Source organism: Chelonoidis abingdonii, chromosome 7 (assembly GCF_003597395.2).
Source record: "Chelonoidis abingdonii isolate Lonesome George chromosome 7, CheloAbing_2.0, whole genome shotgun sequence".
Lineage (NCBI taxonomy): Eukaryota > Metazoa > Chordata > Testudines > Testudinidae > Chelonoidis > Chelonoidis abingdonii.
Genome location: NC_133775.1, coordinates 103465424 through 103485031, shown reverse-complemented (window position 1 = coordinate 103485031; position 19608 = coordinate 103465424). Strand labels below are relative to the sequence as shown.

Below are 19608 nucleotides of genomic sequence, written 5' to 3'. Positions count from 1 at the left end.
GGCTGATCATTTTTGCACCCCCACCACCCACAAAACAACAAACGCACAATAGAAAGCAATATTTTTTCTGTTTTTTTTTCGAGCCGGATCGTCACTCACTGGTAACTGGTGTGTTTTTCCTGGTCTCGTAGTTTCTGTGTATTTTTTTCTATTTCAGTTTCTTCAAGGCCGCTCGACCAGTCGTCCATCGCCTCTGTCTCCCACCGGCATGTTTTCTAGTACCACAAAATAGGTGACAGGGAAAAAAAAAAAAAAAAAAAAACAAAAAAGAAAAAAAAAAAAAAAAAAAAAAAAAAAAAAAAAAAAAGCCGCCGCTCCTTCTCATTCTTAGTCAGATCTGCTGCCCGTAGTATTTGTTTCTGCAAGGCTCCAGGAGCAAAATGGCGAAAGGGCACTGTCTGTATCTCTTTCATGATCTCGTGATGTTATTTCCGGGCAAGGAATTGACTGATGACATCTACCCAGAACCCCCCTGTGCCACCAACAATTAACTTCAGCCTTCAGGGTCGGGGGGATCATGGAGACGGACTGGGGGCTGTGCTGAGGCTCCCGCCTTTATCCCACCGTTACCTCACTCAACACCTCAGCCGAGTTCGTTTGAAAACTTCATTTGCACTTTCTCATTGGCCTTCTAGCGTCCGGTTGTCTTTTAGGATGCTCTACACCGGTGGTGTTATCTTTTAATGGTTCACGGAACGCCTATTCAGTTTCCTTCCCTACCACCCACAGCACGAGAGAGAGAAAATGGAACAGTTAGTTCAAAGTAAATGTCAAATCCTGAAAGCAGAGCTACTTACAATGTCACCCTCCTTTGTAGTGATTAGGTCTACTGATTAGAGTGCGAATTTCTGCAGCACTGAAGAGCATTAGAGCTTTCACATGGTGCAGGTTTATCTAACCAATGAGTGAATTCTGAGGGTTGTGATTATGATAGAGCTGGCTTACTTGGGTTTTGAATGTGAAATAAAATATTCCGCTACCTCTCCCCTGCTTCACTGCGGTTGTGGTTAGATGTGGTTACAGTTGACTACTGTCATAGGGACAGCAGAATACTTTATCTCCTTTAACCCATCTCGCCTCTAATTGTTTAACACTTCACCAGTAAAAAGCGGGAACAGAAGGAGTAATAACCCTGCTGGTAAAATTTTTGAAGGGAAAACATGGGGATTAACCTACTTGCGGAACTGAGTCGAGTCTCCTAGCCTCGGTTAAGAAAAAGTAAAATGAAACATGATGAGTCGTCCAGCTAAGAATTAGAGATACAGTGTCGCCTCAGGTTCTGGTCTTCAATTAGGTTTAGTTTTTTAAAATCGTTGTACGGACAGTGCACAGCCCGCCAGTCTTGGCCTCCCCGCGTGTTCAGTGTTCCACGATCTGGAGAAAAAAGGAACCTGCCGCGCCGTGTAGGGTGAGTAACGAGCCCATTGCTAGTCCCAGCACCCTGGGCGTCACAGGTCAGCATTTCCCCACCCATAGGTTGGCCATGATGTTTGATCATTATAAGATGATGCGATGGAATAAGACTACGGTAGTATGTGAGATCAGATGAGGCGAGGGAGGGAGGCCACCACTGGGCCTATGCAGTCATTGCGTATTCCAGATCTTTTCTTTACGAACTAGCGAGAGAGGCTGGTCGGCAGGGGCTTAATCCTTCTGTGCATTTGGAAAGCTTCAGCCCCAGGCTGATTAAGCATGAAGACAGGTTACAGGCCGTTCTGTACATCCACTGTCAGAAAGGGAAAAGTCATTCCCATTTTCACCCGGAGCCCCGGGCCACACTCAGCCAGGAGCCATCACTGGGACGGGCCGGTCTACCCCTGGGGGAGGGGCAGCGGTAGTGCGTTACTTGCTCTTCACGCGCAGCATCAGATGCCGCCGGTTTGCCAGCAGCATTCACGCCAGGTACACAAGGCGGTGACATTACAGGTACTCAAGGATTATTTATTTCAACTTTTTTTACCGTGCTGGGAGGGGGGAAAAAATAAAAACATGTACGAGCTTTGTTTCCTGTCGTGAACCAGCAAGCCACCGTTGTATTAGGCTGCAGACTTGGCGCAACGCAGCCAAAAATGCAAATAGTTTCAAGAGGACCCAACTGTGGAGGATGGTAGCTGTAGTCTCTATTACCCCCCTCCTCCAATGACCATCCGTCTTGGCCAGCTGTGATGGTCTTCCGTTACGGTCTTCCCGCCCGCTGTGTATCCTGTAGTTTATTTTTCAAATGCTGGCATTTCCTGTCTCTTTACGAGCTCCTGACTTAAAACTGATTTGTCTTCACACTACAGCGCCATTTTCTAGAACTGCTTATCCCCGTAACTCGTGATAAGGTTCAAGTGGCGGCGCTACTTTTCATCTTGTTGAACTAGACTGCGTCGCCATCCGTTCAGTCGTGGATCAGGGGTCCGCATTGTTTTGCAAGCGGAAATGTCACTGTCAGCTCTCGGGGATTTCCCCTGATTTACCGGCACTCTGATCCGAGTTCGGATTGGTCAGACGCGGTCAGTGGTGTTTGCACCTGTCGCTGCCCTAGCTAAGTGCAAGTGAATAGTAGATCAGTGTTAGTCAGATGAGCAGGTTGCTGCTCCGTCGTCAGTTCCTGTCTCACAGGGGGTTGCCCCCTGCAAGAAGCGCACCGTTGCTTTTCCTCCTCCCTCAACCTTCCTGGCTTACCGTGCCGTGCCCTCCCCCATTTGTGTCATGAAGTTGTAAGGAATACAAGATAAGAAAACAGAGATTCGTTCAGTGGATACAATAGGATCGGGGGGGAAGGCAGTTGGAGGCAAGCGTTGCCTGCGGCATATGACAGTCGGCAGGGAGATACAATGAGGTCAGGGGGGAGGCAGTTGGAGGGCGTTTCCTGGGAGCCCATGCCAGCGTCGGCAGGCCCATGGACTCTTTTTTACGACACCATAAGGGTAGGGAATTGACTCAGTTGCCCAAGCGAGGTCAATTACTACAACTGTGTTTGATCGCAAAATTCTTCATCCCCCCGTTTCCAGTGATTAAGACCTAGTTATCCTAGCTGTTTTCTGTCCTATCTTATGCTGCAATCGTTGCCTCGATGTTAGAGAATTTAGGCGGGTTCTCATGGATGGTTGGGCAGGTCTGCCAGCACCCGTCTACACCAGACGACGGAGGAGATGGAGAGAGAGCGGTACCTGCATCGTTCAGATGCTGTAGCGTCCGTGTTCTACCAGCAGCTTCAGTACAAATGCCGGTGGACATCGAAGTAGTCAAGGACTGACTTTCTTCCCTTTTTTTCACTGTGGTGGTGGGAAGCACTGAGGAGCCTGTTCCGTGAAACTCACGGGCAGACACTTGTTTTGACTAAAGAATTGGGAGCTCAGCCAAGAATGGGTGGTAATTTTCAGAGACTGCTGTGGACTGATTGGATCAGCTTGGAGTGTCCTCAGGACCCCCTCCCTCCCCTGTTTTTTATGAGCGTCGCTTTGAGTCTCGGCTTCCGTTAGCTTAGTCACACAGGCGCTGTGTATCTGCAGTTTCTTATATCAACCGCATTTTGGCATTTCGTTGTTCTGTACCGGAGCTGGTACAAACAGATTTGTCTCCCCCATAACAGGATCGAAGCCTAGATGCTCCCGTACGGTCCATGCTGGGAGCTCTTTTGAATTTTGAGACTGGCATCGCCAGCCGCCTGCTTATCAGAGCTCCACGCCTGGAACACAGGAAATGTTAATCTCAAATAGTTACGGGGGCCTTTTCCTGTTTACCCTGCCCGCTGCATCCGAGTATCAGATTGGTGTCCAGAGACCGGTCGCTGAATACTCTGGGATCCGCCCCGGAGTCCCATAACGTCGATGTTCCATCCCACGAACCCTAATCCGAGTTTCCACTATCGAATTTAGCGCCTACTCCTCTCGTTGGGGACGGAGTTCCGAATCGATTAAGGGGCGGTTAACTCGATATTAATGATGACGTCGTGTGAACGGATACAGCGTTAAATTGGTATATCGGCCATTAAACCGATTTAATGGTGCAGTGTAGACCTGGCCTTAGAAGAGTTCAATATTGTCCTGTTTGGCTATAAGGTGGATCCAGCAATTTGAGCCGATGTTTCTGGAGAACAGACACTTTTCTTCACCCTTTCTGCCTGAGGTATTGAGATGCTTTTTGTTTTCCATTACATTTTTCACCCTGTTTCCTTTTCGGCTTGGACAAATTGTACTTTTCACACTTCCCTGCTGTTGATGGCTGGCTGCAGTTGTATTCTTTTGGGTTCTTTTTGTGTCTGTCTTTGTTTTAAGGTGTTTTGTGTTTTTGTGTTAAATGCAGTGGAACTCTTGTTGTTGTTGCCATAGTACACACAGTAGATGTAGGGAACAATGTAAAATTCTTGATGCCAAATGAAGTGGCTATATCAGTAACTGCATCCCCAGAGGGGATGGAGAAGATGATTAGGAAAGGAGCAGATGGTAAAGAAATATAGAATTTGAGAAGGGAAAGACAGGAAGAGGTCATCTTGTCCATCCCTCCTCTGATGCAGGGATATTCACTACAGAATGTTGTTGACTTCTTTGAGTCTAGTTTTAAATTACTCTAGTGATGTGGCTTGGTTTTATTTGTCTAACATCAGCTTATGATCAGAAGTCTTTTATCCTGTTCACCATAGCGGAAACCTCAGCTCTATTTTATACCCTTCTGTTCTTCATTAGGGATAGACTAGGGAGCTTGGTAGATCTTAGTGTTATAAAAGTACTAGTCTCTACAGTGCCCGGAAAATAGGGTTGGGTTTCTGGGCATTACTACAATACAAATAATTAGTAATAATATTAACTCACTGATTTCAAGACCAGAAGGGACCATTGTGACCATCTACTCTGAACTGAATAAAACAGGTCAGACTAGATGATCATAATGGTCCCTATGGGCTTCAAATTCTATGAATCGATAATTCCCATTGGCTCTCATGGGAGCTGGATCATGCCCTAAGCAAACATACATCTGAAGAAATATTCTGTGATAACAACTTCGTTCCTGAGAGTTCAAGATGAATAGTTTTCCATTTGGAAAGCGTTCTTTTCTCAGTTGGTGTGTTCATTTATTTGTTTGTGTGTGTTTCTTATTGCTTAGGTGGAATTCATCTTCCTCTTGGTTAAAGTCACTGCAGAAACTTTCATTCCAGGTGATGCCTTAAGTTCAAACTGGATGCAGTTAATCCCTTTGGTTCTTGCTGTTAGCAAATTCATGAACTTGATATTCATGCTTTTTTCCTCGGAAAGATCAAGATTGAAAAATTGTGTTGCAGAGAACTGCAATTATTACACCCAGCTTGCAACAACAGTAATCAAGCTCCAGTCCCTTGAGTGCATAGGATCTATCACATTTATCATTTTCATTCTCAACAGCTATTTAATAACTTTTTTTCTCTTTTTCCATTTGGAACCTGAGGGCCACAAACCTTAACAGAGTTGCCAAAATGTTCCATTTCTGGCATCATTTCTTGCTGAAGTAATTGCTGCCTTTTGTTTCAAAAGCTATAGAGTATAAAACACCTACAGCTTAACTCTTCAGAGACAAGGATCCTCCCATTGGAAGCTGGAAGCATCGGAAAGAGGGTAGGCAAAACTGCCACCAAAAGAAGTTGTGCTCTGAGTCCTTTGATAGTAATTGGGAAAGCTTATTCTAGATTTGACTCAAAACACAGTAGCTAATGTGGAGCCTCCAGTGGAATCTCAGTAACTATAATTTACACAGAGATTCTCTTAGCAGTGCAGTTTCTTTTTGGAGAAGAGTTATCTAAAGCAACTTTGGTAATGGTGTCTAGTAGTAGAAACAGGGGACTGGTAGTCAGGACTCCTGGGTTCTATTCACAGTGGCAGACATGAGTTGCTATGGGACTTAGGAAAAATCTTTTTACTTCTGTGTCTATTTTCCCATATATTTAATTGGGATAATACTTAACATACCTCACAATACCCCACCATCCAAAAAAGCGTTGCATTTCTACGATGAAAGGTGTAACATAGATGCAAAATATTGGGCCAGAATTTCAGCTGGTGTAAACTCATGTAGCTCCATCGACTTCAGTTGACACCAGCTGAGGATCTGGCTGTTGTCATTTGTTGTTTATTATCTGTGAATGTCTTAGCCACTACGTAATATGATTGCACTGACAAAGCTTTATTGGAGGTAGAAGTGAAAGTCCATTGGCAGAGAGGCCTTACGTTGATATAAGTTGTTTCCCTTTCGTTTGCTTGGGGTTACCTTGTACTGAATGCGGAGCAGCAGACTAATAAATCAGATAGAGTATTGCCCTGGAACATGTATGTGATCATTCCGTTTTTTTTATTTACATCCAATGAAACTGGAAACCACGTTGCATAACTAGAAGGGCATGAAAGAAGCTTCAAAAGGGTTGATTTCTAGTTGACAATAAGAAAAATTCATGCGTTCAGTTTAAAACTCCCCCTCGGGACTATATAAATCATTGTAGCTGTAGGGCAGTAGTAACACAGTACAATATGTGCCAACGTGTTTGAAATGTTTTATGTAACTCTTCAGTACTTCTATTTTTCTTTTAACTGAACAGATTTACCATACTATGTAATTCTGACCCTGTAATTCAAGGCATCCTCTCAAAGAAACAAACACAGAAGCTAAACAGGATTAAAAATGTAAGCTAGTCCATTTTCCCCCTTGTGCATTTTTCTAACTTCAGCTATTGAAGGATTAAAATAGTTTATGTAGCAGCTGTGAAATGACTTGTAGCACGCATGATTGGGAGTCAGGAGAGCTAGGTTTCAGTCCCGGCTCTGACTCTAAATCACAGTGTAAATTGAGACAAGTCATTACAGCTGTCTGTGCCTCCATGTTTCCCCATTTGTAAAATAAGGATAATGAGGCATATCCATTATCCCAAAGAGGGTAAGGATGGTCGGGTGGTTAAGGCACAGGCATGAATTTAAGAGGTCTATATTTTGTCCCTGGTTCTGCTACACATTTCCTGTGAGATCTGGGACAAGTCATTTATTTTCTCTGTGCCTCAGTTCCCCTTCAGTGAAAATGGGACAATAGTTCTCTGCCTCACTTCCGTGTTGTGGAGGTAAATCCATTGGTTGAGAGAGCCCCATATTCCATAGTGACAAGATTCCGTTAGAAAACCTATAAATAAAAATAAAATATTAAAAGTTCTTTGAGATTCCCTACTGAAAAGTGCTAGATCAGTGCCAAGTTTTATTATTATTATTTTAAGAGATGTGTCTGTGCCCAGAATGCATTTGATTTCCATATGCTTGACTAAGACCTTGTCTAGCCACCTTGCTCCTGTGTAAATACAACCTTTTCCCATTTTGAATTGCCTAGAAAATCTCTTTGAAGCTAAACAATGAAATGCAAACCTGTAGGGTTCTTTGCTTCTGTGATTTAATTGATCAGTACAAATCAGAAGGTAATACAGTGTAGTCATTTTAAGTATTTATCACTGGTTAGTTTTCAGATTGGCACACGTAACTGAAATTTAAGATCATTTTTGGATTTGTTAGTGTGCAGCTCATGTATACTCACATGGTGTTGGTTGCCTTTTTGCTTGAATGTCATCAAATATTCCACAAGGATGGGGGACTGCTGTCTTTGCACAGCAAAATTGTCTCTAGGAGCTTCCGAAGTGTTCTTATTTCTTGTAAGCTACTGTTTTATTAATTGACTAATCAAAGACTTGGATTTATTTCTTAAAATATTAATTTGTAGGTAATGCACATTTAATCCTATTCTTCCTTTCCTTGGCTATTGGGAGATAAATCCCATCCTCGTGTGGAATAAGCAATTCTATAAGCCCATGCTAATGAGGAAAAAGTGATCATTAATTAAACTTGAAGCTACAGGACGGGCCCAAAGTCTGGAGTCTTGAAAGAGTAGAAGCAACAATAGTTAGTGAGTTTACTTAAGCACAGCCTTGGACATGAAGCTGTGATATCAATGTGAACGAGAAGACAATTAAGTCGCTCACTGAGCACAGTGCTACAGAAGACATTTAATTAGCTATAGGAGCTAAAGCTGTGAAACCTGGAGTCATGCCCTGTAATTGAGAGGAGGTGGTGGTAGTTGAGGGGACTGGAAGAGAGGCATATTTTGAACTGAACTCTACAATAATGTTGGAAACTCTGGCTCAGGTCCCAAGTGATAGAAAGGCAGGAGGTGCAAGGGCCACAGAGAACCAATGGAGTTTCCCTTACAGAAAAAGGGAGGGGGTGGTGACAGAAATGTTTCTTGGTGTGAATGTCACCTGGGACACAATGGGCCTGTCGAGTGTAGCAGCTGTGCTAAATGTGGTTGAGAGTCGGAAGCTCATTTCCTGGTTCTCAGTTCCATGCTAAATCCATTGGACCCTGCTGCCACCTCTCTTTTTTCTTTCCCACTATGTAGTGGGAAACTAGGACTGTTTACTTATTTGCTTAGCTACTTTTGTTGTTCTAAGATAGTTATTAATTCCCTCACTAGTAATTCACAAAGCTCTTCTATGGTGAAATTACATTGACTGTCAGTCGGGTTTAGACACCTGACTGCCAGTTATGCCTTTTGGAATGTTTCCTCTAAGTGAGTAAATGGAAAAACAGAAAATTTTTTTTTTACTCACTTCCTTATATTTTTAGTAATCTCAGATATTAGCTACAACTCTAGTAGGGCAAAATATTCAGAGATGTGATGGGAGGGTTTTGTGTGTTGTCATCCCTTTAAAGTGGCAGCTCAGTTTCTGTTTTCATCTCAATCTTGCCCCATCTTTCCCCCTCTACAATCCAACAAAGGCATATCATCCTCAAAATTGCTAGGTTGGGATTTTTCTACCACATCTGAATTAAATTAGACAAGAAATCTGGTTTAGGATAATCCAAAATGTATTCCCCAGACTCCAAATAGCCTTCTAACTTTTTCTGCAGCTTTTATAACAAAAATATGAGGGAGAAAATATGCAGGAGGGAGATCACACTTGCTGGGCTATGTCAAATGTGATTTTTAGTGTCCATGATAAACTTTTTGTTAATCAGGTCCTAACTTTTGGGATAGCTCATCAGTTTGTGATCTAGCCTATAGTAAGGGTCAATGCACCGTTGTGCTGTCTCTGGAGCTCCCTAAGAGGGAAGTTGTGACTCCTGGTCTCCCCATTGTGTGGGGGAGGGAGTAAACTGTGACCGATCCTGTCACAGAGGCAGGGAGAGAACATGGAGCTTGGCAGGGACAAAGGAGAGGGAGCACAGTGGAGAAGAGAGCGCGTGATATTAGTAGAATGGTGAACACTGAGCTCCTTCAGTCCTTAAACATCATGTCAGATCCCACTGGCCAGTGTTAGGAGGTGCACTGCACATGCCCCTTTTACCAGGCATTGTGGGCCTCCGTACCTTCCAACTTCCACATGGCTTAATAGGCTCATCAGTGACCCACCAGTGTCTCTTTTTCCTCAATGGGATGGGATAGCATTCTTCATGCTTTCTTTCTGAAGTGCCCCCTGTGTGGCTTACACTCCCAAATATCTTTCTTACTAACCTGAGGAGGGTTTGTTCTCTTATCTCCATCTTTCTTATGATTAAGTATCATCATCTGCTCCACTTCTTGATGCTTGTCAATGAGCTCTAAGAGGTGTTTGACTTGAGTAATTTGTGGTCAGGATATAAAGCCTTTGGAAGGAGGGCCTAGGGCTATCCTCTTGTGGGAAATATTTGGAGACTATGGGCTATTAGATTGGTGCATCCCAAAGGCAAATACTTTTTCTCTTCATTAGTATTTTGTATAAGCTAGGGGATAAGGCACTCCTGGCAGGGCTGATTGAGCAATATCCTTCCCCCAGTATAAGCACCCCAAAACAAAAGGGGAGTGGGGAAAAGAGAAGAGTGAGCTCAGCAGTTCTTCCAGAGTTTCAAGTCATTTCTATGGCTGGTGCTGAATTCCATGTCTGGTCCTGAATTACACAGCATTTACTGTGGCTCAAGAATCATAGTAAACCGGAGGCATTGTTTATAGGTGACTAATGAATATGCAACAGTCCTGGGCATTGACTAAAAATAAAAAGCTAGAACAGAATACAAAAGACACTGTGCTTTGCAGCTACTTGTGAACTTCTGGTTTTCTTGAAGCAATCACCCATCCTCTGCTCCAAAAATTGGTAACTTACTAGTGAATGGGCCCAATTCTGCTTTACTTTCCACTGGGGTAAATCCAGATGATCTTCAGTGACCTGTTGAATTTCCTTTGGACTAACCTTTGTGGAACTGAAAGCAGAATTTGGTCCAAAGAATTTGATCTTTTTAGTTTTTGCCATCTAGAAATACTCTCCAGGAACATTATAATAATAGTGGTGACTGTTAAAGTTTGAGATCTTCAAACATTTATTTTCTTGGCACAAACAGTGTTGTCACTAGTGTGGGATATGGCAACAGTGAAGAAAAGAACTTGTCATGTAAATGGCATGTTTATGCTCATGCAAACACCTCTTCTGCCTTTGACTTACAGTTCTTTTGAGTTGCACGTATTACACTATTTGCTGGGTCATAAAACCTCATGATGTTGAGCTTGTATCCACAGATGTACCATAGCAAGAACTATTTTTTTTCTGATTTTCTGGACAGAAACAATAATAAAAATACTTAGCAATTACGGTGAGCTTTTCAATTTGAAAGCATTTGACAAACATTATCTATCTAATCAGCCCTCATAACTCCTCTATGAGATAGGTAAGTATTATCCCTATTTTACAGATGGACAAATGAGGTACAGAGGTTAAATGACTCACTCAGAGGTACCAGGCAGGCAGGAGTCCTTAGAACTTCCTGATACCCAGTCAGCTGCTCTAGACACTTAAACCACACCTTTCGTCTAGGCCTGTGTTAGCATCTTTCCTCAGAGGTCTGCATGTATAGCTAGTGATAGCCTGAGTGGGGAAGCTCAGATCTGGAACAGGATCTGATTCCATACTTTCCCCGTGTTTGGAGTATGGTGGTTGCAAATTTGACATTTCAGTTCAGCTTGTTACATAGAGAGGCATGGATTGTAAAGTGTGCAACTTCCCAGAATAGGTTTGGGTCCAGTATTGGGCTCAACTCTACGTGTGACCTTCATTATCGCTTAGACTGTGAACTCCTCAGGACTTGGATTATGGCTTCTTTTCTGTTTGGAAAGTATCTAGTGTATAAATAAATAAAAATAATAGCTACTATTCATGTTGATTATTTCCCTATGAGTGGCAGCTCATTTGCTGTACTTTACCATATCCGTGTGTGGAGTTTACTGCAGTTATACACAGAAACAGATAGATGGGTACAAACACATTTGTTGCACACATTCACTGGTATGCTATGATGTCCAGCAATGCAAAGCAGCCGTAAACCTGGCTTAGCTCACCAGAGCAGTGCAAATGACGGAGACCACTAACCTGACTTTACATCTCTGGACACAAAGCAGCTGCAGTGTACTGGTGGATCTGGCCCTCTACATGTAGTTATGATGATTGTACGCACGATTTTGTTAAACCGGTATACTAGTGAAGGCGCACAAATACATGCATGGTTTTGAACTTGTGAATGCTTTCCATGGTAAAATTTTCATTTTCTTCTTGACAAACAGAAGGCCCAAACCTCAAAATATTTTAGTTTGGAAATGGTGCCTCATTTCTCCAATCGCTTCCATAGTCAGGACTCTCATCATGCACTGCTTTCCTCTCCAAGAGGGGGAGACCAAGATGGATAAGGTGAAATGTAGTCTGACCAGGGTGCCTATAGTGGAGAAGGAGAGCATAAGGCACTATGGCAGCTTTTCCAAACTGAAATATTTGCCAAATTTCTGCCCTAACATTGAAATTTTCCACTGCAAATTTAGACAAAAACAAACTTCAGTACCACAGCAGCATTTTTCCTAGCATCATGAGGTGGCTTTGCCTGTTAAACCCTCCATGAATTATTAAGATCCACCATTAATTGCTTTATTATTAGTGACTTTAATTCATCTAGAAATGCATACTTTTTATATTTGCCCACTTATGTTAATTGTAAATGGCAACTGCACACCTATGTCATGTAGCAGTTAAGCCACATGTATATTTGCTCTGGGTTTAAATATGACATGCTCATCATAGTTTGTGCTTCTGTCTGAGCATGCAAATTTTTGCTCCTTTCTTGATCTGTAGTTGTGCATATTTCATGCAAAGTTTTGAAAATTTAGCTTTTGGCATATGTATACTTTTAAAGAAAGATATAAGCAACAGAACATTAATTCCAAAGTTTCTTTATACACGTTCCTGTTTACAGGAACAAGATCAATTGCTTTTTACCCAGTTTAGCATTTGTTTTCTTGGTTGTCGTAGCTTGCTTGGCTGCTGAACCTGTTTCACCTTCCTTGTGTCTGATGTAGAATCTAAATTAGATAAAAGGAATCAGGACAGGATTTCAAATTCAGTTTGCTGGCTGTATAGGCAACAGAGTAGCAACCTGAACTGCTTGAATATAATTTTGTTTCTTTAAACCTTTCCCTTTAATCTGTTTTTATATATACTATATATATAAAAATAAATCAAATCTAGGACTGGAAGTCTTGCCTAATGTAAGTTAAGACATGACAAATGAACCTGACATTTTTTCAAGAAGGGACTCAAAGAGCATGCTGTATTTATAGTAGCAGCAAAAGTAGTTTACTGTTTTGTAGCAAAAGTATTTCTGTGCACTTGCACTGTATTAAAATTTTACCATTTGGGATATGGTGGAGTGTCCAAATGACAACAACGGTAATTTGGACATTGACTTCAAAGGGGCCAGAAATTGGGTCCCTTTTTGGTTCTCTTGGGAGTGCTATGCCCTACAAATAATTTGGAATCCAAGGTGCTTAGATACCACGATAACGAGTGTGGTATAAATGCACAGACACACTCATTTGCACATGCTGTAAGTCTAGTGATTGGATGAGGTACTGCTTAATGGTGGCTGACTGTCTAGTGCAGGGGTGGCCGACCTGTGGCTCCGGAGCCACATGAGGCTCTTCAGAAATGAATATGCGGCTCCTTGTATAAGCTATAGGTGCCAACTTTTCAATGTGCCGGGGGGTGCTTGATGCTCTGCCACAGGCCCTGCCCCCATTCCACCCCTCCCCTCAGCCGGCAGTGCCCTCGCTCCCCTACTTCTCCTCCCCCTCCCGAGCCTCCTGCATGCCACGAAACAGCTGATTGGGAGGTGTGGCGGGGGGGCGCTGATTGGTGGGGCTGCCAGTGGGTGGGAGACTCTGGGAGCAGGATGGGGAGCTAATGAGGGATTGCTGATGAATTACTGTGGCTCTTTGGCAATGTACGTTAGTAAATTCTGGCTCCTTCTCAGGCTCAGGTTGGCCATCCCTGCCCTAGTGTCACTGATTAGCAGAATAAAGAAAAGGGAGTTATTAACAGGTGAAGCAGCCAGCTTCCAGAAGACTACATTTGGTGACGTTCCCCTATTCAGTGCTGTTAAGAATTCCTTTTGCTGTGTTTCATGTCATCATAATCAAGGCTTTCTGTTTACAGAACTAGAGTTCTTTAGTTCAAGTTCTCAAATGTAGATGTGCAAACTGATATGTACCCATCTTGTCAGGAAAATCAATGCAGGCCAATTGTCGACTATCTTAACCTTCCTCAGCAGAGCAGTACTATTAACATTATACAAACATTTGTGGTGAAAGGCTAGATATTTTTCCATCCAAATAAAAATGTTGGAAAGATAGCTTGTTCACTATGGTGGTAAAAAACAAACTATCTTAATGACTTTCACTCTGCTGTAGTTAGCAGTGGACATGCTGAGAATGCTTGTGTCAGGCTTTTCTTTTGTGCTTCAATGGACAAGTAAGTTTTTCAGTTTTTCATACCAGTATATTTTTGTCCTGGTTTGGATTTTTAAGCTTTTATCCCTTAGAAACTTATTACAGAAAATTAAATTTTAATCATTTTTTGCTAACTGGCTAAGAGAGTTTATGCCAGTTCAGTCCTTTGTGTCATCTTTACATGATGCGTTAATGCAGGAGAAAAATTTACAAAGCTTATTTGCCAGCTAACCAGGCTTAGCACTTCACCATCTTGTCTCTGAATAGAAAGATCTGATCAAGAACCATAGAATTGTACATCTGGGATGGCTCATGATGCTGAATTGATCCTGTATTTAGCAGGCGTGGGTATTCATACAACATTGGAGAAATTTGTGGCTGACAAATCACTATGGTCATACTACCTGTTTCTTTGTAGTTGATTTCTAATTGAGAGCCCATTTCCACATACATATTTTAGTTCCAACCCTTGTTAATTAGATTCTAGTAGAAATCTCTTTGGTCTGGTGTTTTACCTTTGTCCTTCCTTGTCAAGTTGAGGCATTAATGCTACATTTTGCTCTAATAAAGAATTCATCTAGTTTGCTCCCTGCACTCTAACTGCTCTCTGGAGAGTGCTAAAGTGTGCTTAAGCATATTGTAACTGTTTACTCACAATATCTGCTGTATGCATAGTAACTTAAAATGTTCCATCTCTGTCCTGTCATTCCTAGGCTGGCATGATTCGCACAGACAAGGACGAGTTCTTCATTGAGCCTCAGGAGAAGGGCAGTCAGGAGGAAGACGGAGGCAGGACACATGTGGTATATCGCAGAGCAGCTGTCAAGAAGCCACTTCTCACTGAGAACTCAGATATCCAATATAAAGGCAAGGCTGAGATGTTAATGACAACTGGTGTTTAAAGCATAGCTAAAAGCATGTATCTAGTAAGCAGCCTCTATGATCTGCTACCTCTGGCTGTTTGTCCTTGAGAGTGGAAATACCTTTTCTGCTCTTTATATGTGGAAGGGTAGGGGAAGGTTGGGCTAGATTAGACAAACATTGCAGCAGCCTTAAACACTTGCCAGTGTGACAAATCTTTTCCTCTTTTAATGTACAGATAGGAGTGATAATTCACCCATGATGAAGCTGAGTATTAGGCTGGATATTAGGAAAAACTTTTTCACTCAGAGAGTGGTGAAGCACTGGAATGAGTTACCTAGGGAGGTGGTGGAATCTCCTTCCTTAAAGGTTTTTAAGGTCAGGCTTGACAAAGCCCTGGCTGGGATGATTTAGTTGGGAATTGATCCAGCTTTGAGCAGGGGTTGGACTAGATGACCTCCTGAGGTCCCTTACGAACCTGATATTCTATGATTCTGTTACAAGCCACAGTTAAGCCCTATGTAAGAGCAACCCCAGGGCATCACAGGTGGAGCAGCAATGCGGTGGTTCCTGTACACCTTTCAAACGTGGGGGAAACATTGTGTACACGGGCTCTGCACAGGCCACCTTGGAAGGCTGCAGTGGTATCTGGGCTTTGTGCTGGCACTCTCTTCATGGGGGATGGGGTGCCATTGGGGGTGGTTAATTTCACCCCAGAGGAATAAGATGTTGTGTCCTCAGACACAGATATGGAACTCCCATTGAATTATGTATCCGTGTTTGAGGGTAGAATTTGACTCAATATGTTGTGGAAAGAGCTGTATTAAAAGGAGGCTCAAAGCTACCAAGAAGTCTGCACTGTGTGACATAAGCAGTCTTGTATAGAAAAGAATTTTCTACCTATATGTATGGTAACTGCTTTTGCCAAGTGCCTTTTTAGCTGAGTGAGCAATGGAGACGAATCTTGTAAGTGGATATATTCACAGCTAATATTAATACTGCTATTGACTGGATTGTTTGGGTGGCAAAGCAAAAAACAGCCACGTTTGGGCCCAACTCAGTTGTACAGTGTAGTAAACGAATGTATGACTAATAATTTAAGAGCAACCTAGTGGTTAGTTTGTTGCAGTTCTGTTATTACATACAGCACTAGGTGTGTGATTGCCATCAGCAGAAGGCTTTTTTCCAAGGGTCCTCAATGTCCCTGTAATTATGTGGCCCTTCAGTACCAGCTTCTAAAGACAAATATAAAATTGTGATGCATTTGTAAATTCCTGCCTTTTCGGTGGCAGAAATGAAGCACACAAACGAGTTAGAATGCTACATATTAACAGAGACCAGGCTGTAGAATTATAAAAAATGGCAAATAGGATCTCTTCTCCTTCAGGCCATATTCAGAGCATATGGTGATGTAAGTTACACAGGGCTCGAATTGAAAACAAAAAACAGTAGCAGTCTCCTAAGCTTCACCCACTTGAGACATCAAAATCAGATGCCAATCAAAGTAGATTGTGCAGATGTCCTCTGGTGAGCTCCTCGAGCTGGCTCACTTTCAGTGGGATTGAGATACACCCCTGGACAGAGCTGGACTAAGGCAATTGGCATGTGCCTAGGGCCCCTTCTCCCGAAGTCACACAGTGGAATTTGTTATATTAATACATGCTTATACCATTATTGTAACGCTGAAAAAATCTCTCTCTGGCCGTTTCCTTTTAAACAAAAGAGACTTAATTTTATTCACACCGTATGGCAGTATTTTTGGTTTTAGATGGTAAATATTGCTCAGGAGTAGGAGTTTGATACACAAAAAAGCACAAATCATATTTCAGTTTTGATAGCTCAGCTCAAATATTGGCATGCTGTACCTGCTAGAGGAAGATCCTTGACAGCAGTATCTCAAAACCCCTCAGTAAAATGTAGAGACCTAATGTAAGCCTTTCTCTCACAGAGCTGTCTGAAAATAACCCTATTGTAGCAGGCTAGTAGGCATAATAGAGCAATTACAAAGCCAAAATGACAATTATGTTGCAATATTATAGTTCAACCTGTGACTATACGCAAGTACACTGCAGTTCTGTGTTTATACAGCACCTTGCACACAGGGGGACAAGGTGCTACCGCAATACAAATGATTATTTTTAATAATAAAAAGGTAAGCAGACTGTAATTAAGAGTTAAGAAGCATGCTTACTGAAGAGGATGATGAAGAGAGAGCGTCTGATCCTGCTGGGCTTAGGACTCTGATTTTATTTGAATTAATGCAGACCTCCCCTTGGGGAAGGGATGACTATTTTAAGTAGAGATGATTGAAATTCTTCAAATTTCAAACTTTCAATGAAAATGTAAAAGAAAAATCACGGAAAATTTTGATGAAAAGTTTTGCAAAATTCCCTCCCAACGCTCACCCCATTTTTTTCACCAGTTGGTCGAACATTTTCAATGTTTTGTCATTTTGAAAAAAGGAGGAATAGTGTCAAGAAAATGATAATGAAATTTTTTTTTTTTTTTAAACTGGGTCTAATTTTAAGTCTTCTAATTTTTCTCCATTCAGTCTGGCTTTTCCCATCGCTACTGAAAATATGCAACCTCTACTGCTGGTAGGATGATATTCATCAGTGAAAACTACTTGAAGACAGCTGTTATTTATGCTCCGGTCTTGTCAGTGTTTCAACAAATGTTTGAATACTAACCCATAGTTTTCTTTAAAGGAAAATACTAGCTGACCTCTCTTCTCTGGCTTTCTGGGTATCACTGTTCCAGTTCAGTCTTGCATCTGGAAACTCCATTTCCCCTTTGAAATGATGGAGCAGCTATAGAATTGGGTTCAGCTGGCTATCCACTGAGCACACTACAGGGAAGGATGTTAAGTGCATGGCTGGGCTTTTTCCAGAATGCAACTAGAGGTCATAGGAGGAGCCAGTGTCTGGTTGAGGGAATGATATCCTGCTTCCATAGGGTATAAAAGGATGATGTCACATTTGCTCCACCTTGGCATTGGTTGTAGTGAATTTTACATTACCAGATACTGTAAGGTAAACTTGAGAGCAGCGTGTCCGTACTTCTTTCTTTTCTTTTTTCTTTTATCTTATAACAAGGGAAATGGGGACTTTATTCCAGCTGTTCAAAAAATCAGCCTTCTAAACACTGGGGACGCTGGGGTATTCTTCTTTGTATATAAAGGTTCCGCAGACATGTTTTTTAATAAATGGAATGTGCTGGGAGAGACAGATGTGAAAAAAAAATGGCAAATGTGTGTTCTGATTCAAGACTATCTCAGATTTTCTTCTGAGTTTAACCAAACACTATCCAAGTAGAAGGGGGAAAGTAAATACCAGTTTCTGACAGCTTAAATCACTGATTTTGGCAGAATTTTCTGTTTGGCAAGGTGACAGTAATAGTCTAAGGCTATGATATATCCATTCACTCATGCCTTTCTCACACAACTCTATTTTTCCAATATATTAATAAACAAACTACTTATGCTTTAGACAAGTAATTGTCTTCAGAGTTCAAACAACACATTAGTACTGTAGGAGTTATGTTTTGACCAGAATCTGGATAATTCTTTTAGAAAGAGGCAGAAACATTTTCATGTGCTAGTCTGTGTGTTGCTGGTAAGTTGTTAAGCTCTCCAGCAGGAATATACCCTGTATTTTCTGCTGATTATGTTCTTAATATGTAAATGGATATAATAATTTGTCTTCTAATTGTGCCCTCTACATTGCAATGTAGCGGGCATCTTTAAAACTTATTGTTTTGAAAGATTCTACTATTTCTAGTAGAAGTCCTCATTATATAGATGGGAAATATTGCTTGAGAATGGTAAAAACTTTTACACAGTGAAACTTATATCATGTTATATAATTCAACGCCCGTTATATCATGCGTTGAATATTATTTTTCTGACTTTGATTTATTGTGATATTTTGTTCAAATGTTCTTTACATGTGAAATGAAGAAATTATGTTTTTATTAATGTTGAGACCATGTCTAAAAAATGCAAGAATTTAATTTTGCACGTGCAAAAGTGGATTCTAGTTAAAGCCGGTTTGAAGATCAGCCCCATAAAAAAGAAACGTTTTTATAGCGTGTGTACAGTTAAATCATCATGTCCGTTCTTATGATGCATGTGATCAATTGAAAGGAAATAATTCTACTAAAGTTTTCCTAAACATGTTCATTTTCTTTCTTTAAATCATGGGCTATACACCACAAATGTCCAAGTTTCAAGTGAGTTTTGATATTGCTTGATGGAGAGGCAGAGACTCAATTTTAATTGATAGATTCTTTTATTATGCAGATGAAGGATTTCTTTAACAAGGAACAGTTTATTATAGAACAAGGCTGCAAGTTAATTAAGTAGAACCACTTTGAAACAGACAAATCATTCTTGTCCTAATTATCAACGCAATCCTTGGAATTTCCAAAGCCTGTTGAGACACTCAGATCCCACCATGGACATATGCTGAGCACTTGGCCCTGCCTACAAAATCTTAGCTTCCTGAAGTTCTGCGACCCATAGACAGTCAGATATTGGGTCCCTGAACACAGAGTCCTTCCCTACAAACTCAAAGCCTGTTGAGGCATTCTGAAAGGCAGGCACATTCATTCAATTTCAGACCTATCCACGGGCAAATGCATAGACAAACTCGATATCCTGCAATGGTGCCTACTGTCCACTTGAGTGGTATGTTTTAAAACAATAAAAAACTCATCCACTTGATATCCATAAGGGATGGGCTCACACTGGCACATAGAAGTTTAGCTGTCCTTTCTGATGCCAAACTCCAGAGGTGTGGTAGTTTGAGTACCCCCATAAATGTGATCATTTTGTCTGAGTTTTATGCGTGTGCAATACCTTTCCTACTCTGTGCATGTAGTTTCTCTGGTCATGTGTGAAGTAGAGAAACTTCCCAACAGGCATAATAGTGGAGGAACTGAAGATAGTAGCAGATGTGCAGGTTC

General features: G+C 41.6%; 1 protein-coding gene across 1 annotated transcript in view; it reads left to right on the top strand.

Moving 5' to 3' along the window:
• LOC116830288 (A disintegrin and metalloproteinase with thrombospondin motifs 2-like) overlaps positions 1–14684 on the top strand; it is a 133264-nt gene extending 118580 nt beyond the window's left edge. Inside the window, exon 3 of the mRNA XM_075068311.1 lies at positions 14496–14684. Within this exon, the coding sequence (XP_074924412.1) occupies positions 14496–14684 (189 nt within the window). The remainder of the gene's footprint in view (positions 1–14495) is intronic.
• Positions 14685–19608: the final 4924 nt, after the last annotated feature.